General features: G+C 36.1%; 4 protein-coding genes across 6 annotated transcripts; 2 read left to right on the forward strand and 2 right to left on the reverse strand.

The window, feature by feature from the left end:
* The first annotated feature begins 5,852 nt into the window (after positions 1–5,852).
* Positions 5,853–13,351, forward strand: LOC104085975 (uncharacterized). Its single transcript, XM_009590105.4, has 8 exons — positions 5,853–6,103; positions 7,376–7,551; positions 7,632–7,694; positions 8,211–8,277; positions 8,409–8,509; positions 9,896–9,940; positions 12,196–12,666; positions 12,868–13,351. The coding sequence occupies exons 2-8, from the start codon at positions 7,420–7,422 to the stop codon at positions 13,036–13,038; spliced, it is 1,050 nt and encodes a 349-aa protein (XP_009588400.1). The 5' UTR covers positions 5,853–6,103; positions 7,376–7,419; the 3' UTR covers positions 13,039–13,351.
* Positions 13,352–13,970: 619 nt separating this feature from the next.
* LOC104085974 (small ribosomal subunit protein uS13z/uS13y/uS13x-like) lies at positions 13,971–15,791 on the reverse strand. Its single transcript, XM_009590104.4, has 4 exons — positions 15,650–15,791; positions 15,409–15,569; positions 14,431–14,619; positions 13,971–14,288 (listed from the first exon to the last, which is right to left on the reverse strand). Exons 1-4 carry the CDS (start codon positions 15,650–15,652, stop codon positions 14,183–14,185), a joined length of 459 nt encoding a protein of 152 aa, XP_009588399.1. The 5' UTR covers positions 15,653–15,791; the 3' UTR covers positions 13,971–14,182.
* A 1,829-nt stretch (positions 15,792–17,620) lies between these two features.
* Positions 17,621–21,693, reverse strand: LOC104085973 (succinate dehydrogenase subunit 7A, mitochondrial). The gene is made up of 4 exons (XM_009590101.4): positions 21,514–21,693; positions 21,336–21,404; positions 19,109–19,211; positions 17,621–17,987 (listed from the first exon to the last, which is right to left on the reverse strand). The coding sequence occupies exons 1-4, from the start codon at positions 21,565–21,567 to the stop codon at positions 17,914–17,916; spliced, it is 300 nt and encodes a 99-aa protein (XP_009588396.1). The 5' UTR covers positions 21,568–21,693; the 3' UTR covers positions 17,621–17,913.
* A 1,047-nt stretch (positions 21,694–22,740) lies between these two features.
* LOC104085972 (calcium-dependent protein kinase 24) lies at positions 22,741–25,877 on the forward strand. 3 transcript variants are annotated; one of them, XM_070177618.1, is made up of 9 exons: positions 22,741–23,110; positions 23,382–23,724; positions 23,833–23,956; positions 24,077–24,220; positions 24,390–24,542; positions 24,723–24,838; positions 24,967–25,134; positions 25,272–25,532; positions 25,644–25,877. In XM_070177618.1, exons 1-9 carry the CDS (start codon positions 22,929–22,931, stop codon positions 25,788–25,790), a joined length of 1,638 nt encoding a protein of 545 aa, XP_070033719.1. In that variant the 5' UTR covers positions 22,741–22,928; the 3' UTR covers positions 25,791–25,877. The 3 variants fall into 3 exon arrangements, with proteins under 3 accessions (XP_070033719.1, XP_009588395.1, XP_009588394.1); XM_009590100.4 differs by having other exon boundaries at positions 25,365–25,532; XM_009590099.3 differs by having other exon boundaries at positions 22,742–23,110; positions 25,299–25,532.
* The last annotated feature ends 555 nt before the right edge of the window (positions 25,878–26,432 follow it).

Here is a 26,432-nt window from a genome sequence, read left to right on the forward strand (position 1 = left end):
TTTTTAACGAGGCAGCTAGTAATGCCTATTACATAATATGTGTACTCTTTTTTCTTCACTAGGATTTTTTCCCACAGAATTTTTTTTCCTAGTAAGGTTTTAACGAGGCATATTATCCATGGACATCCAAGGGGAGTGTCACGACCAAATTTTTTATAGGCCGTGATGGCGCCCAACGTAGCCGCTAGGCAAGCCAACAGTGAACTAATCGTGTATCTACTCTTTTAACATTTTTGAAATAGTTGATTTTTAATTATTACATAAGTAAGAAATGAGATAATTTACTAAAATAAAATGTAAGAAATTGTAAGATCAAGTGTAGTGAAATAAATACTCAAAAATTATTAAGTGTCTACTAGCCAAAATTTTAAAGACCTGGTGTCACAAGTGTATGAGCAACTAGTAGAATACACAAAATAATAAACTATTATCTGAAATAAAGTAGACAGAAAGTAAATACAAAAGAAAGACTTCGGGTGCTGCAGAACGGCTCAGAAGGCAGCTCACCACTAAGTCTCGATGTATCAAGAGCACGCGTCGGGATGATGTCCAGATGCACCTGCCTCAGATCCTGCACGGTTAGTACAGAAGTGTAGCGTGAATACAAAAATAACATGTACCCAGTAAGTATCTAGTCTAACCTCGAAGAAATAGTGACGATGGGTCGACTTCGACACTTACTCTGGGCTAATAATAAAATACCGAAATTCTAAATAAGCATGAGTTATGTAAACAATCATAAATCTCCATAACAAGCGATAAATAAATATTTATTTCACTAATCATAAAGAATCATATCAAGAAGATTAGGCTCCAAGTATTATTACGCATGATTTATGTCGAGGTCGTATGACCCGATCCAAGATATATGTATATAATGTGTGCACTGCCGAGGGTCGAACAACACAAACCATAGATGCATCTATTAACTTGTCGAGGTAGAGAAACTTTACCTCGCTCGCGGAAATACTTGCAACGCGAGTGGACATAAATTTCTCAAAGTTATTATAAAATTCTTCCAGTCTTCCCCACACATAAGAAATTTAAACGGGAGACTTTAAATCTTAAAATCCTTAATCTTAACTCTAGTTAAGACAATTAGTATGTATGACCAACATAATAGAGCAAACAAAGTATGGTGTAAGCCTAAGACTACCCGGGCATCACATAGAATATAACTACGCACGGACTCTCGTCACCTAGTGCATACGTAGCTCCGCACACATATAATTCACAACAAAAATATGCTTAAGGAGATGAGTTCCCTCTTACAAGGTTAGGCAAGAGGCTTACCTAGTTCTCAAGCTCACACCCGATCCACAAATATGCTTTAAATCCTCAACTCGTTGCCAAAACACCCGAAACTAGTCAAATGTTATATAAATTAATCAATACATGTTCAAAAGTTCATAATTTAACTATTAGAATAATTACCCAACCCAAATTGGAAGATTCCTAAAATTTATCCCCGGGCCCACGTGCCCGGATTCCTAAAATTTTCAAAGAAAGTTGTTACCCATAACCTCATGAACTCAAATATATAGTTTTCACTTAATTCCATAACCATTTTCGTGGTTAAATTCCTTTTTTATCAAAACCTAAGTTTTTTACCTAAACCCATGATTTTCACAATGTTTACATGTTAAAACCTACCCATAATCTATGTATTTAACTCACATTGTATAAAAATTAATTACCTCAAAGTGCTAGGTGAAAAGCTCCCTCCAAGAGCTCCAAAAGAGATGAAACATACGAATAGGTAGACCCTTGATCAAATAGTAATGAAACATCCTTACCGCAGACAGAAATAATACTTGTGATTACCGCATATGAGGCCATTACATCTGGTCTAGCCGGAAAAGCATAGAATCTAGCTAGAACCCCACATGTCTGGTCTCCACCTGTCTGACCTCCACCTCTAGGACGGCCCCTACCCACCTGCCCTCCGCCTCTGGGCGGCCGGATGGCTGGTGCGACAGCTGGTGCTGTAATAATGGGTTAGTGACCGTGTTGTACTGCTTTGCCCAGAAGTCTGGGACAAAACCTCATCATGTAGATAGGATCCCTGCACTCGTAACAACCCCTCGAAATGGAGGACTGCTGAGCTGAAGTCTGACCCAGATGGCCTGAATACCCACTGGAGGAACCCTGACTAGTTGGCAGTCGGTAGGAACTATCTAGCATGGCGCTGAAGTAGGGCCACACTAGAGCACCCCGAGGAGGCGGCGGTGCTAGATTTGTGGGCCTGCTAGACTGTCCACTCACGAACTGACCCATGCCCCCAGCCCGGGGCACCACTGAACTCTCCAGAATAACAAAACCGCTTATCCTTCGTAGCCTGCTCCCGATCACGCTGACGTGCACCCTCGATCTTTCGAGTTATCTCTATAACTAGCTCGTAAGAAGTCCCCATCTCAACCTCTCTCACCATAGTGGCCTGGCTAGCAGAGTGCAATCTCTCTGCATATGTCGGAAGTATCATAAGTGCATGGTGAGACAACTCAGAAAATCTCGCCTCATAGTCGGTCACCGACATTTGGCCCTGCTAGAGCTGTTCGAACGGAAATCGCAACTCTTCCCTCTGAGAGGGTGGAATATATCTGTCCAAGAAGAGGTGTGTGAACTGGTCCCAAGTCATGGGAGGAGAACCTGTTTGTCTGCCGAGAAGATATGACTGCCACCACCTACGGGCCCTGACCTCAACCTGGAAGGTAGTAAAATCCACCCCATGGGACTCCAATATCCTCATGTTGTGCAGTCTGTCCCTGTACCGATCAATAAAGTCCTAGGGGTCCTCATGTCGCTCACCTCCAAAGGCAAGATATTGTAGCTTGGTACATTTGTCCAATAGCCTATGCGGATCGCCAGCCACAGCCGGTATGGGCCCAGGTATAGTTGTTGCAACTGGCTGAGCTACGCCCACGGGTAGTGTGCTCGGGGTCTGATATATGATAGTTGCATTCCTTGGAGCCTGAGCTATAGGGGTATGTGCTTCCCCCCCCCCCCCCGATGTGGCTGGGTCTGTTGGAAATAAACTAGCCTGAGTCATAGAATCCATGAACTGTAGCACACGACCCATGATCTCCTGGAATCCCGGTGCGGACATAAAATCCACCGGGGCAAGCTCTGCTGACCCTGCTCCTCAATAATAGTATCCTCTACTGGCATAACTAGAGCAACTCTAGGACATCCTCATCCTCTACCATGAGCTGGAGCCCTCCCTCGGCCTCTAGTGACAGGGGGAGCAGCTCCACCATGATCTGGTACATGTGCTACGCGCGTTCTCACCATATGTGAGAGAATAAGAAAGAGATACTTAGCACAACATCAATTGCACGATAAGAGATGAAGAAAGAGTAGTTTCCTAACACCCTATAGCCTCTTGAAGATAAGTACGGACGTCTCTGCACCGATCCGCAAGAATCCATTAGGCCCGCTCATAACTTGTAAGACCTACGTGAACCTAGTGCTCTGATACCATGTTGTCACGACTCAATTTCCTATAGACAGTGATGGTGCCCAACATCGCCGCTAGGCAAGCCAACAGTGAACTAACCGTGTATCTACTCTTTTAACATTTTTGAAAAAGTTGATTTTTAATTATTACAAAAGTAAGAGATGAGATAATTTACTAAAATAAAACGTAAGAAATTGTAAGATCAAGTGTAGTGAAATAAATACTCAAAAATCATTAAGTGTCTACTAGCCAAAATTTGCAAGACCTGGTATCACAAAGTGTATGAGCTACTAGTAGAATACACAAAACACTAAACTACTGTCTGAAATAAGTAGACAGAAAATAAATACAAAAGAAAGACTTCAGGTGTTGCGGAATGGATTGGAAGGTAGCTCGTCGCTAAGTCTCGATGTATCAAGAGTGGGCCCCAGGATGATGTCCGGATGCACCTGCTTTAGATCCTGCACGGTTAGTGCAGAAGTGTAGCGTGAGTACATAAACAACATATATCCAGTTAAGTATATAGTCTAACCTCGAAGAAGTAGTGACTAGGGGTCGACTTCGACACTTACTATGGACTAACAATAAAATATCGAAATTCTAAATAAGCATGGGTTATATAAACAACCATAAATCTCCATAACACGCGATACGCAAATATTTCTTTCACTAATCATAAATCCCAAGCCAATTTCCATCATTTAAATAATTGTAACCTCTTAAGCCAAAAGAATCATATCAAGAAGATTAGGCTCCAATTATTATTATGCACGATTTATGCCGAGGTCGTATGACCTGATCCAAGATATATGTATATACTTTGTGCACTGCCGAGGGTCAAACGGCACAAACCATAGATGCATTTATTAACTTGCCGAGGCGAACGGCCCGCTACCATGAGAGTAGAAAAAATTTATCTCGCTCACGAAAATTCTTGCGACGCGAGTGGACATAGATTTCTCAAATTTATTATAAAATTCTTCCCCACACATAAGAAATTTAAATGGGAGATTTTAGATCTTAAAATCCTTAATCTCAGCTCTAGTTAAGACAATTAATATGTATGACCAACATAATAGAGCAAACAAAGTATGGTGTAAGCCTAAGACTACCCAGACATCACATAGAATATAGCTACGCACGGACTCTCGTCACCTAGTGCGTACATAGCTCCCCACACATATAATTCACAACAAAAATGCGCCTAAGGGGATGAGTTCCCTCTTACAAAAGTTAGGCAAGAGGCTTACCTCGTTCTCAAGCTCACACCCGATCCACAAATATGCTTTAAATCCTCAACTCGTTGCCAAAAGACCCGAAACTAGTCAAATGTTATATAAATTAATCAATACATGTTTAAAAGTTCATAATTTAACTATTAGAATAATTACCCAACCCAAATTGAAAGATTCCTAAAATTTACCCCCAGGCCCACGTGCCCGGATTCCTGAAATTTTCAAAGAAAGTTGTTACCCATAAATCACCATACGGAACTATTCCCTGGCTTGGAATCTCAAACGGACCCCGATAACACCAAAACCAACTCTAAACCAAATTTAAAGAACTTTAAAACCTTCAAGGTGCCAACTATCAATATTAAGCGCCGAAACGCTTCCGGATCATCCAAAACTCGATCTGAACATTTTCTCAAGTCCAAAATAATCATACGAACCTATTGGAATTGTCAAATCCTGGTTCCGAAGTCTTTTACTTAAAATATTGACTCAAGTCAAAGTTAACCCTTTTTTAGCCAACCTTAAGGAACCGAGTGTTCCGATTTCAATCCGAACCCTTCCAAATCCAGAACTAACCATCTACGCAAGTCATAAAACAGAAAAAGCACATACGGGGAGTCTTGTTTAGGGGAACGGGGATCTAAAAAGTAAAACGGTCAGTCGGGTCGTTACATGGAGTGTTATGAAACATTAGATTATGGTGGATGTCCATAACTCCTAAACGAATAATACCCACTACTCTTCTTCATTATCTCCATAACTCACACTACTCCAATACTTATGGTTGTAACTCTCATACCTCCATAATCTCCTTCATGATCTTCCTACATTATCTCAAATACTTAATGTCATATTTATGGTATTCTTTTGTATACATCTATATAATACTATAAATAGAGGACGAGGTATACATCTATATAATACTATAAATAGAGGATGAGAAGTGATATTGTAGACACCTGAAAGAAATAAGAAGCGCTCATCTTTTTGCTCTCTGCATTCTTGTCTATTTTCTTGTTTCATATTGTTATTTTGAGTTTAGTTTCTTAACATTTTTATCTTTTTTACATATATCTACCAAAACGCCACTTTAACAAACTAGAACCAATCAGGTCACATCCGTAATAGTGATATGAACAAGGGTTAAATTAGTATATTCTACTTCCACTGACCCTTCAGTCTGAAAAATCGAAGCTTCTTTTCTTTCAGTATTGTTCTCCTATTTTGACTTGGAAAATTGTTTATGGCTTTATGCTATATTCCCTGAAATTGCTGTGTTTTTTCTTTATTTGATAATATTTTAACAGTGTTGTGATCTTTGATTTCACCGTAAAGGAAGGGTCTTTGCCTAAGCAGTCAAATTCAGATTTTTAGTTCAGATCATTCTTGAATTGGTATTTTCTTCACTGTGGTATGTTCACTTTGTCTCAATTCTTGCTCTTATTGCCATTTACCTTTTTGTATTTTGATTTTTATTTAGTTTTGAATTTTGGGTCTTGTGTTTCTTGCTTTTATTGGTTTTCTAGTGCTGTAATTTGCTGGAATTGAAATTTTAAGAACTTTATTTGATGATAATTATAGTAATAGTTTGCCCTAAATTGGCTTTAAACAATTATAATAATTATAGGAGTAGTATTGGAATTAGAAAGGGGAAAAAAGGGACTCACACTTTATTTTGGTTTTGAACTTTGAACTTGTTGTTATGTTCTTCCAGTAGTTGCTTGTTTTTACAGCTTAGTGTTGGAAAACTAAGGATTTGTATGTTGGAAATTTTTGTCTTATTTGCCATGTTAATCAAATTAAATTCAGCCATTCTCTTGGATTCCAAAGATCCAGAGGTAAAGTTGATTAACAGGGCAACAACAACAACTGGGTATCTTGTTGTTGTTGTTGCCATGTTCATCAACTTTACCTCTGGATCTTTGGAATCCAAGAGAATGGCTGAATTTAATTTGTTTATCAGGTTTCCTTAAATATCTGCTTTTGTACTATTATTGCGGAAGCGTCTATTACATCTACGCCTTTGTTTCTCTCTTATTGTTACGATGAATTTGGAAGGGGTATTTTTCTGATTGAATACAGTATGGCTCATCCGGATACAAATAATTTGAACATAAGTACACACAAATTGCAACTATCGTTGTTAGTCTCTGAGCATTTCCTCGATAAGTTTAAACTAATTGTGATTATTTTATTGGTGATCCTTCAATTTGAGTGCCATTTGAAATCCATACTATTGAAGTCATACGAAACCATACGTGGATCTCAATTCCTAATGGTCAAGTTTATAAACAAGAACAACATAGTTTCCAGTTAAAAAATTTTAATCATCAACAGACCAAAGTTTTTATTGACCTTGACTTTATAACATTGTATCCTCAGCAGAATTAATAACCTATTTCATCTTTCACATTAAGATAGTGTTATTTCTTTTTTAAGGTAGGTATTATTGGCTAAGAAATTCCCTAGGAAATTACAAACATTCCGATACTTGTACAGAGTCCTATAGAAGATTTATGATACAATGTACTAGTTTCACTCCGCACTTTGTCATCCATGCGTGGATTCAAGAGGAATTCTACCACAGGCTAACAAATCCAAATTGAATGTTCTTCAGTTGGAAAAGAAAAAAGAATCTAAGTTTAGAACTGTTCTGTATTTTTTCTGATGGTGCCATTTACAGGTTCTTTCTTCACTGAGCTTGATATACCTCGAGTATAGGATATAATGCGTACAAAAGCACTTCTTGCTCAATGCTTGCCTGGTTTCATATCTCAAGACCGAGGGTGTCACATGTCAGTGATATCTGACAGAGATGTCCATCTTCCCTCACCAGCTGTAGAAATAGTTCCATCAAAGGTATACCTTTTTAGTCGTTTTCAAAAAATTTCCTTTGTTTTTCAGTTTTCTTGTGTCCAAATGTGCATTAAATTGTGCAGGCTGCTCATCCCTACAAATATGCTGGTGAGACTATAGATTTACAAGGAATCAATTTATTCAAGGTACAAATAATTCACTTACTATGTTATTGGCACGAATTGTTTTGAGTGAAGTTGCTATATTAATGTCTTGAGGATGGGTGGCTACTCATAACTCATTCCATTTTTGAATTCGGGGAGCTGTACTTGGTCTCTGAGGAGGTGGCTGACATAGCTGGAAGCCACCTAGAACCGAGATTTCTAGCTCTAAAGGTTGTTATCTTCTTTTGGGAAGTCATTGTATACCTGTACGTTTCCTAAATATATAAAATCTTGTTATAGAGAATTAACTATGTCCAAGAATCCTAAAAGTAGTTAATTTGACCCTAATATTAGAACATGGCCTTCTTTTTCCAAATTGAGAGAGTATGTTTTACAGTCAGATCTGTGTTTTTCACTATGCTCTACTGCAGTATCCTGAGCTTGAATAGATATGCATAAAATCTCTCCTTTTTTTTCTTTTTTTTTCCTTTCTGAGTGTTCAGCTGCTTGACGATTTTAATATTCAATTTGAAATGCACTTGTTTTTATATAATGCAGGGTAGAGTCAGTGTCGCTGATATAATTGGGTTCACTGGTTCAGAAGCAATATCCTCAAAGTCAGATGGTAGGTACACTTGCTGGTTTCTGCATAGGCCAAATGTAATAAATAATTCCTAACAGGTCTTGATGTGAGAAATTGTAAAAGGGCATTCAATAATCAATTTTAACTTCGAAAGTTGATCTGTTGCACTACAGGACATCTTAAATCTTGGGACAGCTCAATTGATCTTGTTAATGTTCTCAAGCATGAGATTCGGGATGGACAACTGAGCTTGAGAGGCAAAAGGGTGCTTGAGGTACTTCATTTCAAACTGTTTGTGTGATTTACATGCATTTACCTATTTATTACCTCATCTTCACTATTGTTGGATTAAAGTGGCATCTTTAGAAGAATCAACATCAATCTACGTACAAAATTTCTACAATGATCTGTTCAAATGCCGTGTAGCTTTTTTGCTAAGTAGAGAGTATGTGATAAATGTATTACCTGTTTAGTAGCACATTTTTGGACTTGGTATCAACAGATTACAGTGTTGTCAAAGGCTTATTTAAGACGCGCTTAAGCCCTGAAGCTCAGAAAAGCTCAGGGAAGGCGCTTCGCCTCGCTTAAACTGCGCTTCAGTATAAGGCAAGGCACTAAGACATGAGCCTCATTACCCATGAGTTTTATCGTAAATCAAGCGGCACAGCAACAAATATAATTGGAAAATAAGTGTATTAGCTGTAAAGGAAAATGTTATGAATGAATTTGTTACTTTGTTCTTGAATTACATATGTATTTTTATTTTTTCTTTCATTGCGTTTTTTTTTTACTAAAGCCCACACTTTAAGTGCGCTTTGCGGTTAAAGCCCAATAGACTTAGAGCGCTTTTTAGAGTTTTTTGCCTTTGACAACACTGACAGATTCTAAGAAGCATGTGTTAGAGGGTAGAAGCGGATTATCTTTATGGTTCCTTTTGGACACTACCAACTTGACTGTAGCACAAAAATTCATCAAAATGGACCACTAATGGACCTTTTGGGACTTGGTATAAACGTTTTAAATTACCTCAGAAGACCTTGATGATGGGCTGGCCTGAGAGCAAGTAGAAGTTCATAGAGAAAGAAATCACAAACTTTGGTTCAAGAGTAACCTTTTTGTGCCAATGGACCTCAGCATAAGTCTTTTTTGAAAGTTAACTATTTGCCTCCAAGATAATAGGGCCCCTAAGATGCATCATTAGTTGGTGCCTTTTGAATTGTAGCTTATTTGATCAAAAGATTTATGCACATGATATACGCATATATTCACAATGTGACTTGGCAGTGCATAAGATTTTTGTTTCTGAAACCTTTCCATAAAGCCACAAAGCATGTTGTAATAACTTGTGATTATTGTTGGTTAGTAGGGATAATGCTAGCATTGAATAGGGTCTTAGTCCATCATATATTTTGCTACTGTTATTGATGTTGCTTGAAATCTTTATCTTTGACCTTTTAATACATTTCTTGGTGATTTGATGCTTAAATGACATGTTTGTGCTAATAGCTTATGCTTAGATTGCAGCTTTGCTTTGTCATTTAGTCTATCATCTCTCTCATAGCTGTTGGAGTTTAAGTAACCATACCAAATTGTATTCCCATGTACCTCTTTCAACACTGGAAGTTAATTCTGTTTTCTTTTTTTGACTTTTTGCTTTCAGCTTGGTTGCAGTCATGGGCTTCCTGGAATTTTTGCTTGTTTGAAGGTAACGGCTTTAATGTAGTCTTTGTGCAGAAATCTAGGACAAATATATTTTTGAATTTTAAATTTGCTATTTCATTGTGTAAAATGTTTAGGAAGTATTTCTAAAACTCAATCTGGGCACACAAAGGGTATCAACTGCTGAAAGTAAATCAGTGGATTTCTGAGAAGTCGTGTCATGATTGCCGTATTTGTTACTAATCATCACTGAGCTATGTGCATCGTTTTGAACCAGAACTTTCAGAAAGAATTCCTTTAATCCCAAAATTGTCAGTATCCCAGGATTCTGTCTTAACATTCCTTTTCTGTTCCTTTATAAACCCCTCTTCTTGCCGAAATTTGGCTATACATTCAAAACTAGCATATGGCACGTCAACTCAAGCTTATTGGAGTCGTCTATATGAATCTTCACTATCCATCTTACTTCATTTGTGCCCTCGTTTCATTCTAATATTCAATAATTTAGGCTCTCTTGACACTACAATGTTTTCACATTTTCTACAGAGATACAAATCTCTAACAAGATTATAAGATTCATAACAACTAATGGACCTAATTTAGGCAAACCAAATGGCTAACTCTCAAGTCAGTATGGATTCTAAGAGATTGTGGGTTGTTTGAGACAACTTCCTTGCATGTGATTTTAGGTCTATCTCGTTCGCATCATCATCGTTAAGCTTTACACCTATAGACCGGTGTATTTGGAAGTTGACTTGACCAAACCATTTCAGCGATGTTCTCACGTATTATCCTCTAAATGTGCTACTTGCACCTCTACAGAATGTGTTTATTTCTGATCTTGAATAATTCAGTATGGGCGCGCATTCATCTTAACATTCACATTTCTGCAACACCCATCGTATGGTGGACCTTAGAGGATATTTACCCCATATAACATTATTGGCCTAACAACCATTTATAGAACTTACCTTTCACTTTGGTAGATATCCTTCTTTGACGTAACACCCGATAGCATTTTTCTATTTCAATCTTCCTATTTTGTGGGCCTAACAACCATTTTATAAAACTTACTTTTCACTTTGGCAGGTATTACACCCGATAACATTTTTCTATTCAACTATCATATTTTAACTCTATGCATTGACAAGTGAGACTTGCTCAGTTGGTAAAAGCACCTCCACCTACGACCGTTAGGTCCTGGGTTCGAGTCACACTGGAGGGGAAGTGTGGAAACATTATAGATCCTCCTAATTTGGGAGGGGTTTAAAAAAAAAAAAAAAAACCTCTATGCGTTACGTTTTTATCTGTCGTATCATTCCTGGAGCATTGAGCTTAGGTAATCTGAACTTTATGCTTTTTTAACTTTTAAGTTGTAACCAGGGGCGGATTTAGGGGGCCGAAAGGGTGTTCACGTTAACCCCCTTCGCCGGAAAATTACACTGTATATATAAGGCAAAATTCGGTTTGTACCTCTATATATTATATTATGAATCCTCTTGACACATCTCAAAAGCATAGCTCAACGGTCAAGGGGTTCAAAATCTTTGCTAGGTTGCTGGTTCAACTCCCACTAGCCACAGTTTCTTCTAATTTTTTCAACTTTTTTTCTTTTTTGAACCCCCTTAGCGGAAATCCTGCCTCCGCCACTGGTTGTAACGGCACAAATTTGCAAACCCGACTTGTAGATAACGAAAGCTGTATTTGGGAATTCTATGATTTTCAAGGAAGAGATTTGAAAAGTTCAAAATTTGAGTTTTCGCTCAGAAGTATATCCTGGTCAAAATAGATATAACCCTGTTAATGGAGCACCTTTTGGATCTTGCCAGACTCTATATTTGGTGACAAGTTCTCGCTAAGCAATGATCACTAATGAGCAGTTTGAAAGGGTTTCTCGTGATTAGGCTGTGAACATGAAGAACCTGCTTGGCCTGCAATGGAAACAACGGTTTTTGTGTAAGGTCCCAAAGCATAGAATCTTTTAAAACCTTATAGGGTCCTGTTTTTTATCATTAAATTAGTTTTAAGAGCCTAAATGGTTCAGCTCCACGATTTGCATTCTTTGAGGATCTCACTGTAATTGTCATCACTAGGGGGACTCAAATGATGCAGGAGTTAAGTTGAAATTTCAACTCATGTCACAACTCACAAGTGTGTGAATTCAAATGCCGGAATTACAAATTTATAGGAGTATGACATGGTAGCTGAAGTCCAACTTGTAGTGAACTTAATGGGTATAGTTGCATGGACTCTTGGTTTCAAGTTACTCAAATAAACTGATTTAAAATAACTTCTTTGCAGGGAGCTTCAACAGTACATTTTCAAGACCTCAGTGCAGAAACTATAAGATGCACCACCATCCCTAATGTTTTAGCAAACCTTGAGCAGGCCCGTGATAGACAGAGCCGCCAACCTGAGAGCCCTTTGACTCCTTCAAGACAGATTCTTGCTCCGGTGGTCCACTTTTATGCTGGAGAGTGGGAGGAACTCCCTACAGTCTTATCTGTGGTGAGGAATGATATATCCGAGGTACCAACAGGGATGAGCCTCAGCTTGTCAGAGGAGGATTTCATGGATGGCTGTAGTAGCCAAGAAGGTAGCATATTGGCGCAGGAGTCTTCCTTGAGGAGATCTAGGAAGCTCTCTGGAAGCAGAGCATGGGAGAGGGCTAATGACGCAGACAATGGCGAAGGTGGATATGATGTAATTTTAATGACTGAACTTCCTTACTCAGTGCCCTCCCTCAAGAAGCTACATGGGCTGATAAAGAAGGTATACGTTACTATTTAACCGTGCTGATGAGTTTCCCTTTTTAGCTCTTTAACTGATTTTACGCAACATCTATCTTTTTCTAATCTATATTGGAGTATCTGACTATATGTTAATGCAATTTTCTATCTGCAAGTGCTTCTTTCTGTATGTTACTGATTTAATTTGAATAGTGCTGTAACAATTTTCACCTTAAACCACCAGTGTCTGAGGCCTCCCTATGGAGTAATATACCTGGCTGCTAAAAGGAATTATGTGAGCTTTAACAGTGCAGCACGGCATCTGAGAAGCGTGGTAGACGAGGAAGGTGTTTTTGGCGCCCATTTAGTGAAAGAGCTAACAGACAGAGAGATCTGGAAATTCTTTTTCAAATAAAAGGCATTTCTTCAACAGCCGAAATTTTATTAATCTAACATTGTTCTTATTTTTATGCTTCTATATTTATTTATCTTACATGCGTTATGTGATGATAGATTGACATTCAAGTATTAAGATGAAAGCATACGTGGCTTTGAGTCCTGTTGGTCTACTTATGTAGTTATTTTTGCTTGTGGACCTTTTCTTCCTTATCTTGAAGGTGTAAATTAAATGTACATTATCTTGATTTATACATGATGTAATGATCCTTCACTTTGACTAGATTGAAATGTCACATTAATCATTAATTCCTTTGATTGGTTTGAAAGAAGCTTTTGCAATTCTTTTGTTTCATAGTCAAATATGTATGTCTAGTTTTGCTATTGAGATAAATGAGTCGATGCCTAGCTCCTACTGTGTGACGGGTAGTGTATACAGTAATTGCATACAATTGTTAAGATCAAAGCTATCTTGCATTATTTTGGGACTAAAGAGAATCTATCCATAATCTTCAACTAGTGATACCAAAGCTAAAGCACCAAGTGTTGCCCTAAAATTGTTAAGACAGCAAGGGCGCATGACAATGGCTCAATCACCATTCCACATTGAAATAATTTCAGTAACTTTGATAAATCCAGATTAGCCTGCCAGTGAGGTTCAAATGCCAAATGCTGAAGCAAGAAAAGCACCTTTCCCTGACGGTAAGTTGATATTCTACCAACTTGACATTTGAGCTATAATGTTTAAAGGCCACTCCAGCAATCAACTCTACTCAACCGGTGACTGACTACTGTCTTTGATTGAGCACACGAGTTCACTGAAGGGACACTGTTGGATTTAACACAAGCCTCGAAGGTTATAACACTTCCCCTTGGATATTCTTCATGTAATACACCATGCCATGCAGATTAAGGTACTAAAAATATTGAAAATTTTCCACGAGATAAATATCAAACAAAGACCATCAAAGGTGTAGAAAATTGAACTTCATCAGTCACAAACGAGGACAAGTAGATAACGCATCCTTCAAAAGCAATGCTGCTCCATAGAACTCAATCCAATACATTCAACAAAATCATAAAGCTAAGTCCATTCAAACACTCTTGTCGCATATGAAAATGATATAGCATAAAACATGCAAAATTGGTTCCTGGGAAGGTGACTATCGCTTCTTGGAGACACCAACAGTCTTCCCCCGGCGACCAGTGGTCTTTGTGTGCTGACCACGCACTCGAAGACCCCAGTAGTGACGCAAACCACGATGATTCCTGCCACCATCAGATAGTGAAATAAAGGATAAGCACAGACAAGAAAGGTTTTCCAACAACTTGTACCAATAGTAGTTAATTGAGAATTTCAAACAAAACATATGACATGTTAACAACAAAAGTAGAGAAGTAAAAGACCAACCTGATCTTCTTCAGGCGTTCCAGATCATCCCTAAGCTTCATGTCCAGAGCATTAGATGTAACTTGCGAAAACTTACCATCCTTGTAATCCTTTTGCCTATTCAAAAACCAGTCAGGGATTTTGAATTGACGAGGATTTGCCACGACGACCATCAAGCTATCGAGTTCAGCAGCAGATAGTTCACCCGCCCTAGAGAAAATAGTAGCAGAAATTTAGATAACTTTGCAAGAACTAAAATACCAAAGCAGGAGTATTTGGTGCAACACAAAAGTTCAGAACAGTCTGCGCAAGAATGATGCGTGGTAAAAAGGTTGCTTAGAATTCACAACTACTAATTCACCCGCCCTAGAGTAAAGAGTAGTAGCAGAAATTTAGATAACTTGGCAAGAACTAAAATACCAAAGCAGGAAAATTTAGTGAGGCACAAAAGTTCAGAACAGTCTGCGCAAAAATGTCGCGTGGTAAAAAGGTCGCTTAGAATTGACAACTACTAATTAAATTCATTGGTAAAAGAACAGCTACTTTACTCATTCATCAATCTCAAATCTCTGAACCATAGGCTAACTTTTTTTTAATGAAGGTGGTGTTAGGACCAGCTCAATTACACTATAGCTAGCAGGTTACTTTGCAATCATAGGCTAACTTCCTAACCCAACGATAAGTTATTTCTCAAAAAAATAACAGCAAGGCGTAGAATACATCCAATTATGGTTGCGGAAAAAATCCTTAGGTATCCATTTTCACTTTCATTTTCGCGAGGGAGCATTCTCTATAATGAAAAAATAAATCCAAAAATCGAGGTAAAGTGGGGATTTAAATCCAAAATTATAGACAAAAATAACAGTACACAATACTCCAATAACACATGAGCATTCCTAAAAGGTTTAACAGGCTTGGTTGCAACAAAAAACAATGATGAGAACAACATTAGAGCTTCATTACATAATTAGTAGGAAGAAAAAAAGAAAAGGGAGTAACCTCTTGCTCATATCGATATCGGCTTTCTTGCAAGCAATGTTAGCGAAACGACGGCCGATACCTTTGATAGATGTCATTGCGAACATTATCTTCTGTTTCCCATCAACGTTCGTGTTTTGCACACGAAGTATGTGCTGAAATTCTTCATTTGCAACCAGCGACTGCACCCCAAAACCAAAATCAAAAACAATTCGAAAGAGCAAACAAATACATATGCGTATTATAAATATAAAAATCTCACCATTGCTACGGTTTCGAATCCTGCTCTGCGGTGCGGCTGTTTCGTTCACTCCTGAAGAGATGCAGAACTCCCAAAACCCTAACGCTGGTGAAATAGTATCAGCTTATGTATATATGCGAAAAAGGACAATATAGTAATTGACCATCTAGTGAAACTATTTTGTAATTTGAACTTGAAGTGCAGAGGTTTTGATATAGCGACAGTTGACTCTCTCACATAATTGTGAAAAATTTTGAAAAATAGTTTTTTGAAATTTTTTAAATTTTTGAAAAAATTTTAAAATTACTTTCAAGTAAAAATTAAAAATTTTATGGTCAAATACTAATTTCGAAAAAAAATAAAAAATAAATCGAAAAAAATAAAAAATATTCTTATGTCCAAATTCTAAATTCTAAGTTTAGAGGATTTTAAGAAAACATTGCTTGCTTAAGAAAAAGTTTAAGTTAATCATAAAGATCTCAATAAGTAAAGATTAGTTTTGCAACGATAATAATTCTTAGACAAAATGAGGAAATGTCGAACCACAAAAAAAAACTCAAAATCATAAGAATAATAATGATAATTAGTGAACAGATACATCGAATATAATTGCATAGCAAATTAAACAATTTTCGCTTCACCTTCAAAACTTTAGAAAAGACAATTGTGCTAAATAAAATGCCCTACTAATCTTTAACTAAGACGTTTACTTTTATCACCCATCTTTTCACTAAGGCGTTTACTTTGTCGTCATGTCATTTTTATTGAGCTCAAAAATATATTTTAGAAATTCTTTTTTGGAAGTTGGGGTGTTCATTAAAACACAAAAAATCGAATCAAGCCGATAACCGAACTAAACCGACTAAAAAATCGATACTTTTTTGGTTTGGTTTAGTTTTGGTTTTGAATTTTAAAAAATCGATCAAATTTGGTTTGATTTTGATTTTAATTAAAAAATTACCGGAAAAAATCGAACCAAACCGATTATAAAAGTAACTATTTGAAATTTATTATTATACTTATATATGTGTGTATTTTTAGGTATTCTATACAAAGTTTCTAAAATTTTATAGTACAGGTCAATCGTTTGCACCTTTAGTCTAGTTCTTTACCTTTACATTCTAGTTTGATTGGTAGTTTTCTTTTTCCAAGTGCAAGAATCTATTTTATATTAAAAATAATTTATTTTTAATTGAGTCCTTAAATTATTCAATGATAGATTTCTCAAATAGCAATTGATTTGATAGTGTTGCATTGAAAATATAGTCGTTGAAATATGTGTTTTGTAGTGTATGTCTCATATTTAAGAAAAAATCAATAAATAACCAAAAACCCAACATAAACCGAATCGATAAAAAACTGACACATTGGTTTGGTTCCGATATTTAAAAAACCGACTTATTTGATTTGGTTTCTTTTTAGAAAAAACCAATACACACCGAACCATGAACACCCCTACTCGGAAGACCTATGATTTTTAAGAGTTAAGTGATACACTTATGGTGTTGTTCATATTTACGTTGCTTCTCAACGTATAATCCTCTTCACATTTTTTTCATGTTGAATGTCACACAAGGGACTTGTTGACATATGTTCATCGATAAATATCTACGTTTCATTACGTTATTTTTCTCAATTTCTGATTCATTCAAGTTTCCTTCCAGTAAATAACCCCATTGTAGATGATTAAAAAAGAAAGAGGTTGTATTTTACTTGATTGGGGACCAATCTCATTTAACAATTAGATAATCTCTCCCCAAATAACTAGCATGTATTAAGCATCATCCCCTAGCAAAGATGTGATTGACAACACAAATAGCAGAATAGACTAGTCTCTTGCAAGAGAAATAAATTATGTAGATAAACAAATGCAAGTCCTTCAGCTTACATTATTTCCCATCCCCTTATACATGAGGCAGTTTGCATTAGTACACAAACACCAAAATTACTTCCAAGATCTGAAGGTCCATCTTTTGTGTTAGTCACATTAAGTAGAAGTGAAAGTACCATATAATTGAAGGTGAGAAAATCTCACCAGGCATCACATGCATTTTAGAGCATTCAAACATAAAGTTCAAATAAAACCAAAATTTGCATGCAAAGTTCTTGGCGTTGAGATGCAATCTCAACTGTTTGGAACCACCTTATTTTCATACCACCAACCCAAACAAAAGTTAAAACACGAGTTTCATGTACTTAGTGATACCCTTCCTTCATTATCCCATTTTCCCCATGTTTCGAAGAATAAAGGCAGTGAAAATATGCAAAAACAGAATGATCTGCCATTATGCGCTTCCTTCTGCATTCTTCCTTGCTTCTTCCCGCATAACAGCTCTCACATATATCTCATAACAACATCCTGTAAATATAAGTTAGATCAGAATGACGGTTTCAGAAGTATTAGTCGGACGAAAATGGTGAAATTTTACAAAAATTTACATATCAATTGTAAATTGCACGCAAAATATCCAGCAGGGTATAAGGATCACAAGACCTCCCCTCAGATCCGGGAGTTACCTAGCTCCAAAGATGCTATTCAGTAGAAAAGCAAGTAGAACTGCTTTTGCAGGATTTCAGAGTTAGTGCAAAAACAGCAGCACAATAAGCAGTAAAAAGATGCTGTAAGGAACGTAACTGATGGCATCTGAATAACAGCAGCTGGATATAAATAAACAGAGCAGAAGCTTCTTAAAATCTTTAAACAGCTTCGGATATGAATGAGAAGCCAATGCTTATGAAGGCTGGAAATTGATTGTTGCAAATTATATTAAGAGCAGCATAGAGATCATGTAGCCTAACAAGCAGCAAAAGGAGGCTGATAGCATATATTGCACTGACTATACAGCCTCTGAACAAGATCTGGATGCAACTCAACATAAACAGAAGGCTTTAAATTTTTTTCTTTTCTTTTTTGGGGGTAAATAGATAATAAAAGAAGGTTTTAAAATATTTTCCTTGGCTTTGAAGAAAATGAATGAGAAACCAATGAAATTAATATTGGAATCTGATTATCGTTGCAAACTAAATACGAATGCAGAGTAGTAACACCAGTAGTAACAGGCTGTTGCTACACTCTGATCAAAATTATTTGGAGACTCTGACACCTATTAAAAGCCATGAATCAATAATAAGCAAGAACCACAGTGTTTGCCAAATGAGTCTTAAGATTATTTTTTATAAGGTAAGATTTTTATTGATAAGCAAGAAGCACTAAGAAGGTACTGTGGGGACTCTTCTGATCGTTCTTATTTCAATATCTATAAGTTGGAGAAAAAGAGGGGCATAAAGAAACCTTATTTCATTAGAAATGTAGGGGGAGATTCACAATCTTATTGAAAAGAAACATAGTCAACTGACTTGATAAAGTAATTACTTCGCAATTCCAGATTGCATATCCTCACTCCCTTAGGATACTTATATCTACATTCAACAGAAAAATAAATAAAGCAAATCCAGTATATGGTGAAGAGATTAGCAAACCTGCTACAACAACAATAGTTAGAACATCTCCCACCCTTTTAAGGTTCCGCACACTCTGTTTATGCGACTTAAAGCGTTTCAAGGAGGGATCCGCTGCCAAGAGCTGCCAATAACATAAAAATTTGACAAGGATAAAGCAGATGAAAAAAATACTAGAATAATTTATGGAAACAATTGAGTAAGTACAAAAGGGAATCCAATTTATGGAATTAATAGCTGACAAACATTTTGCCAAGGGAAATGTAATAATTTAACAATTAAAAAGCATGCACAAAGAAACATCAAAACTCATGCTCATTCAAGCACACATATAATCATATATATTGGGAACAAAATTGGATTGACAAATAAACGCATCCCAAGCAACACATACTCGAGTTAGATAAAATATAGATGTCCCAAGAAGAGTTTATTTATCAAAAAAGCCCGAGCAATAGGAAATACCTTTGGTACTTATTGAACATGCTGTAACATGGAAGACATTCTGTGTAAAGTCATTTTCCACAAATTTTGTCATTGTTTAGCTTACTATTAGACAGAGAAAGAATGTAACAGTATTTTTCTCATTGCTACCAGTGGAAAACCACCATCTCATGTCAAAGCAAAAAAGAAAAGCACCTGATAAAGACTCTTGTGGCCTACACAACCCTATTTGGTACACATTTCTCCAGGTTGAAGTATATAACCATATAAACAATGAAGCAAAACTAATTTGAAGTTAGACCGATATCGATACTTGTGAAAGTGGAAGTCGATATGTAAAGACAAGTGTCAATAACACGATTAACATGGTTTCCGACTTAATCAATCAATCAAAAGTCACATATCTTCACTTTTCCAAAAGCTGCATCAGATGTTCTAATTTTGTTAATTTGTTTAAATAAAGGTACGAAATGAACATATGATTAACCGAAAGCCCACTTTGTATCATTTGAGAAGGCGCTTATTGGAAAAAAGAAGAAAGAAAGAAACCTCACAATGCAACTTCTTGAAGCATTTCCAGAGGTTAATTATCAATGAGCCCGTTTATAATTTTGACTGTACAGTATCATCGAATGAGGCAAAAAACATCATATGCCACTCAACTATATACAGGACCATCCCTAAGCCTTTGGAGAGCTAAAGCTCTTTAAAAGAAGATGCTCTCTTCTGAAACAATGCACAACATGGATCACGTAACTAAACTACTTCATGAAAATACATTGATTTTCTATTAGTTTATCTAGCTTTAAGGTATCTGGAAGATATATGGAACAAAGGGCCTATTCCTACACATCTCCCAATACACCAACATCAGAGCAATATTACATAAAAGGAGTTGCTCCCTCCTTAATCGTGCGGAGCAGTGTTGTCAAAAGTGAAAAGCTCTAAAAAGCGCTCCGGTTCGATTGGAGCGCAAAGCGCAAGTAAAGTGCGGGCTTTAGTTTAAAAAAGGCGCAACTAAGGAAAAAAAATAAAATACATATGTAATTCAAGAAAAAAGAAACAAACCCATTCCTAATGTCTTTGTCAACAACTAATATACTTATTTGCTGATAATATTTGTCGTTTAGCATTGCTCGATTCAAGATAGAACTCATGGGCAATGAGGCGCACACCTTAGTACTTTGCCTACATTGAAGCGCAACTTAAGCAAGGTGAAGCACCCTCCCTGAGCTTTTCTGAGCTTCAGAGCTTAAGCGCGCCTTAAATGAGCCTTTGACAACATTGATGCAGAGAAGCTTAACACCCACATTTACAGTGTCACACTTGAAAGAGATACATCTTCATTTTCCCAAACTCAAAATTTTAGTAACTGTTGAATCCAGAAAAGTATTCTCTAAAGATAATGTAATTGAGCAAAATTCTACAAGTAAAGAATCACTTGTGTGTGTTCCCTCGATAAAATAGACAAACAGTACTTTTATCTTAAAAATGATAGTAACAAATTTGAAATTCAATAGCATCATGCCCAGTTAGTAAACGATGCACGTAGAAGTTGACATCCAGCTTCTTCCACTGGCAACCTCGAGCTAATAGGGTTTTTTTCTTTTTGATTAAGTTATAATCACTCAATAGCTAACAGAAATCTCATGGGTACACCAAAAGCTCACTAAAAACAAAAATTTCCCTTATCTGAGCCATCCCAAGTAAAGATTCAAATCTAAATTTAATGCAGAATCGGATCTTTGAAGTGAACAAAAAAGAATTCGAGAAACATAAAAGGGGGTAAAGTGCAAGTACTCACAGCCTTCTCGCGAGCCCCGGGTTCGATATGGATTCCACGTCGTGATTGCATCAAAGTTTCATCAGTTTTCTACAGTACGATTAAAAGAGAGATTTCATAGAAACAAATCATCAAACATTTGGTATACCCATTAATAAAATGCAAAAAGAGAAAAAACCAAATGAAAAGTAAGAAAAACCTGAGGATTGAGTCGGAGCTTAGACAAGACTGTTCTGTTGAGCAAAAACGCCATTCTTTCACGAATCAAGACAGAGGCAGAGAGCAAACGCAGAAGAAGAAAATGATGATTCGAGTCTCCCGAGACAGCACCAAACAGGAAATTGCTAGTGTATAATTTTTGTGAAATGGGGTTTTGGAAGAGATGTGATTTACAGAGAACTCCCTAATTTCCATAAGAGAGCCAACAAACCCCCTAATGTTTCAATTTGTACAGACAAATCCTGAAAGTAACTTTTTTTTTCCTGAAAGTAACTTTTGAAGTTATTGCTGTGGTTGGTTTGCCTTCTTTCTAAAAGAAAGAAAGTGGCAGCCAGAGCTACTAAGATATACTAATTCAATAAGTACATGATATGTATGATCGTGTAACCAATGAATCTGAATAAGATCTTGTCTAAAATTTAATCACAATAGTTTAACATTTACTACCTTCTTTGTAATTTTTGGCTTCTTACTTTGAATTTTTACTCCGTAACAATTTTAAAGTCTTATTAATGGTGCAACTTTATGAAATGTGATGAATTTGGCATTTTTTTCATTTTCTAGCTTTTGAATTATAGCAAATAACTCGACGTCCAATCAAAATGCAAAAACGTTGCTGTGAAATTACTTATGTATCGATGTCAAAGAGATCAAGCACATAAAAAGTTTACAAATTGCAATCATTTTTGTAGATGATAATAGAATTTGTAAAGGGCTCGGTTATGCGCCACCAATAGATATATTAGGTAACTCTATCCATAATAATACAAAACCTTCTTCTTATTCACTGATTACATAAATGGAACGACATATTACATCAAACGGAAGGGGGAAAAACGTGGCCATACCATGTAGAATTGAAAGATCTAATAGGGTATATAAGCTCAGTTAGTTGCTTCCTCGTATCTCATATTTAATTACTCCATATCATAGAAACTTCGATTGTCTTAAATAGTATAAGATATCAAGAAAATTAAGAAAATTGTAACATTGTTATGGATAACGCGTAAGTAACTAAATGCATACTAATCTTCTAGATGGGAAACTATATATTAGTTCTCTAACACAACAAATAAAAAATAAATAGCATGCTTCCTCTGAATTTGTAATTTTTTCTGCATTTATATGCCACAAGAGGAAAATGGTCAAAGGGACTGAGACAAAACCGGGGAAAGCAAGAAAACAACATAATACCCCTGGCTTAAGACTTGATCAACTCCCTTCCCCTAAAATTGGGGTTTCCTTTCTCTCCCTCTTCCTTCCTCTCTCTCATTGTTTTCCTTCACTGCATTTAATTCTTTTGATCTTTTGTTCCCTTGGGATGTTACGTTAATTCAAGCTAACCTTATAAGCTACATTATAAGAAAACAAATATATAATCTAACATCCCAAAAAATGGGGACATGCATGTCTGTACAAAATGCAAGTTTCTTGAAAAGAACAAAAATGAGGCCTACTCCTATTGATCAAGAAACTTGTTCCAAGAATTCCAGCCGCACATCCGTTCCTAAATCCCAGAAATTCTCTCGTCCTATAAATGTCGTTAAGGATCCATCTGGAGATGACATTTACAAGAGGTATCGTTAGATATATAGTTTGTAATATATATAAACTTGGATTAAGAGACTTGATATTTTTCGTTTTTATGTAAAACCTGATAACATGTTTGTTCGTGGAATAAGATGATTATTCTGAATAGTTTTCTTTCATTCATGCGAGAAGTCATGTCTAAGTTGGTTTGCGGTATACAACGACTTTCTTGCATGTTGAAGGACTTGTATGTATTTTCACAAACAATACGCTCAAATGCTTACGTATTAATTTATGTGATTCTATTTCTTCTAACAGGTACGAGTTTGGGAAGGAGTTAGGAAGAGGAGAGTTTGGAATAACATACCAATGTGTAGACAAGGAAAGTGGAGAGAATGTGGCATGTAAGACAATAGCAAAGAGCAAGTTAAGGACAGAGATAGATGTGGAGGATGTGAGGAGGGAGGTGGTAATAATGAGGCATTTGCCTAAACACCCTAATATTGTTAGCTATAAGGAAGTTTATGAAGATAAAGAGGCTGTTTATCTTGTTATGGAACTTTGTGAAGGTGGTGAACTCTTTGATAGAATTGTTGCAAGAGGACATTATACTGAAAGAGCTGCTGCTCGTGTTACCAAGACTATTCTTGAGGTTGTCCAGGTAATTATTGCGGAGCTAGCGTGTAAGATATTGATTCAGTCGAACTCAATAACTTTGGTCTAAATTGTATGTATTTGTCTTAAGAAATTCATTTATGCTTCGTGATAGGTATGCCACAAGCATGGCGTAATTCATCGAGACCTCAAACCTGAGAATTTTCTATATGCCAATACAAGTGAAAATGCTCAGTTGAAGGCCATTGACTTTGGCCTTTCTATTTTCTTTGAGCCTAGTAAGTCTTTTTAAGAGTTCATATCCAAAATTATAGTGTTTGAATTTGTCGTAATTAATAATTATCTTGAGGATTGCTTTGGCATCTTATCTTAGCGAACATTATAATATTATCTTTTAGCTCAGAGATTTGGTGAAATAGTTGGAAGTCCATATTACATGGCTCCAGAAGTTCTTAGAAGGAATTATGGACCAGAAGTTGATGTGTGGAGTGCCGGTGTTATTCTTTACATTTTGTTATGTGGAGTTCCCCCTTTTTGGGCAGGTAATTCACCATTTGGACTTAATTAGTTCACCAATCTCATATTTTATTGTATGTTTCTTTCCAATGGGAAATCTCTATTGAATAGTAGTTCTGTGACGTTTTATAGACTTTGTGAATAGTCTAATTGTTTTTGCTTAAATATGGTGTTACTTGGTTGTGATTAGCACAGAAACCGAAGAAGGAATTGCACACGCAATAGTAAAGGGTACAATAGATTTTAATAGAGATCCTTGGCCAAGAGTATCAGATGAAGCTAAGGACCTTGTCAAAGGAATGCTTGATCCAAATCCTTATAACAGGTTGACAGTTGAAGAAGTCCTTGGTAAGTATTTCTATAACAATATCAATTTATTAGACCTGTGTATTGTAATACGTTACATAGCAAATAATCTGTCTTATTTTCAAGTTAGTAATTCCACATTTTTATCGATGATTAGTTATCTTTTAGGTAATCTGATAATGTAAATATTCAAACTAATTGATCAATTGTTGATGTTTAAAGAACATCACTGGATACAGAATGCTGAGAAGGTCTCTAACGTATGTTTGGGAGAAGGGGTGAGAGCGAGGATTAAGCAATTCACTTTGATGAATAAATTCAAGAAAAAAGTTCTCAGAGTAAGTACTTAATTAAACATTCCTCGTCATTCATTGGTGTTCTTGTTTCTCCTTTTATTTTTCTTTCTTGGACGTACAACAAGTGTAACGTGAAATTTGATATATTTCATGCATAACTGTATTTACAGGTTGTAGCAGATAACTTACCACAGGATCAAGTTCATGGAATTAAACAAATGTTCTATATGATGGACAGTGACAAAAATGGAAACCTAAGTTTCCAAGAACTCAAAGATGGTCTACATATGATGGGGCAATCTGTTGCTGATCCTGAAGTCCAATTGCTAATGGATGCTGTAAGCTTATAAATAATGCTTTCTTTTATATTTACTCTGTTAGTACTATTTAAGTACTCTATATATGTTGATATAACATATATATATATATATATATATATATATATATATATATATATATATACCTTTTAATTCAGAATTTTTTTTTGGTTATTATGGAAAAGGCTGATGTAGATGGAAATGGGATGCTAAACTGTGAAGAATTTGTGACAATGGCTGTGCACTTACAGAGGTTAAGCAACGACGATCATCTCCGCCAAGCTTTCCTTCAATTTGACAAGAATCGAAGTGGATATATTGAGTTTGAAGACTTGAAAGCTTCTTTGTTTGATGATCATCTTGGCCCCAAGAATGATCAAGCGATCCTCGACATCATATCTGATGCTGATTTGGATAAGGTAATTAACCTTAATACGTCTCATGTTGTCAGTGTATAGAAGTTAAATTCTATTCTATTTTGTTTATCGGGTTGCTTCATTTTGATAATATATATATATATATATATACAGGATGGAAGGATAAGTTACCAAGATTTCAAGGTCATGATGTCAACAGGAATGGATTGGAAGATGGGTTCACGCCAATACTCAAAAGCAATGCTAAATGCACTCAGCATGAGACTTTTCAAAGACAAATCCATGCAATTGAAAAATTAACTCTTCCATTCTTGAGTTTTTCTTATATCATTTCCCTAGCTAATTAAACTCATCAACCTGAGAAGAAGATTAAGAAATGAAAAGAAATATACAGGGTTTTGTTCCACTTCTTTGATTAATCAAGTATACATATGGCTTGTTTTAAACTCTGTTTTTTTTAAGGCTAGTATTCTATGACAAAAGATATTTCGGGGATGACTGATCTTTCTGCTATTAAGTAGAAGATAGATCTAAGAAGCTTTTATACTCATCTTTTAGCTTCTATTTTAAACCGAAATTCACTCTTAGGAAATCGAGAAAAGTTTTGCTTCTACAAAAAGGAATTCAGTTTGTGTAGATTAATTTCAAATTGGTAACCGAACTTTACCACAAACAACTAGTCAGAAAACTATTTGTTGTGACATTAAAATACCTAGATTTTACCTACTATAACATTTAAAGACATAAAACTACCTTCTGTGAAATCAAAGTAAACCAAACTCCATACAGTATAACAGTACAGTCACAAAACTTTTAAATCATTATAACAATAAGATCACCTTAATGAGTAGAATTGACTTTATTGCTATAGTAGATAAAGCTTCGTCACTTTACTATTATAATCACTTTACTATAATAGTGAAAAAAGTTTAAGTGTGATAT

The sequence above is a fragment of the Nicotiana tomentosiformis genome, chromosome 6 (assembly GCF_000390325.3).
Source record: "Nicotiana tomentosiformis chromosome 6, ASM39032v3, whole genome shotgun sequence".
In the NCBI taxonomy this organism is placed as follows: Eukaryota; Viridiplantae; Streptophyta; class Magnoliopsida; order Solanales; family Solanaceae; genus Nicotiana; species Nicotiana tomentosiformis.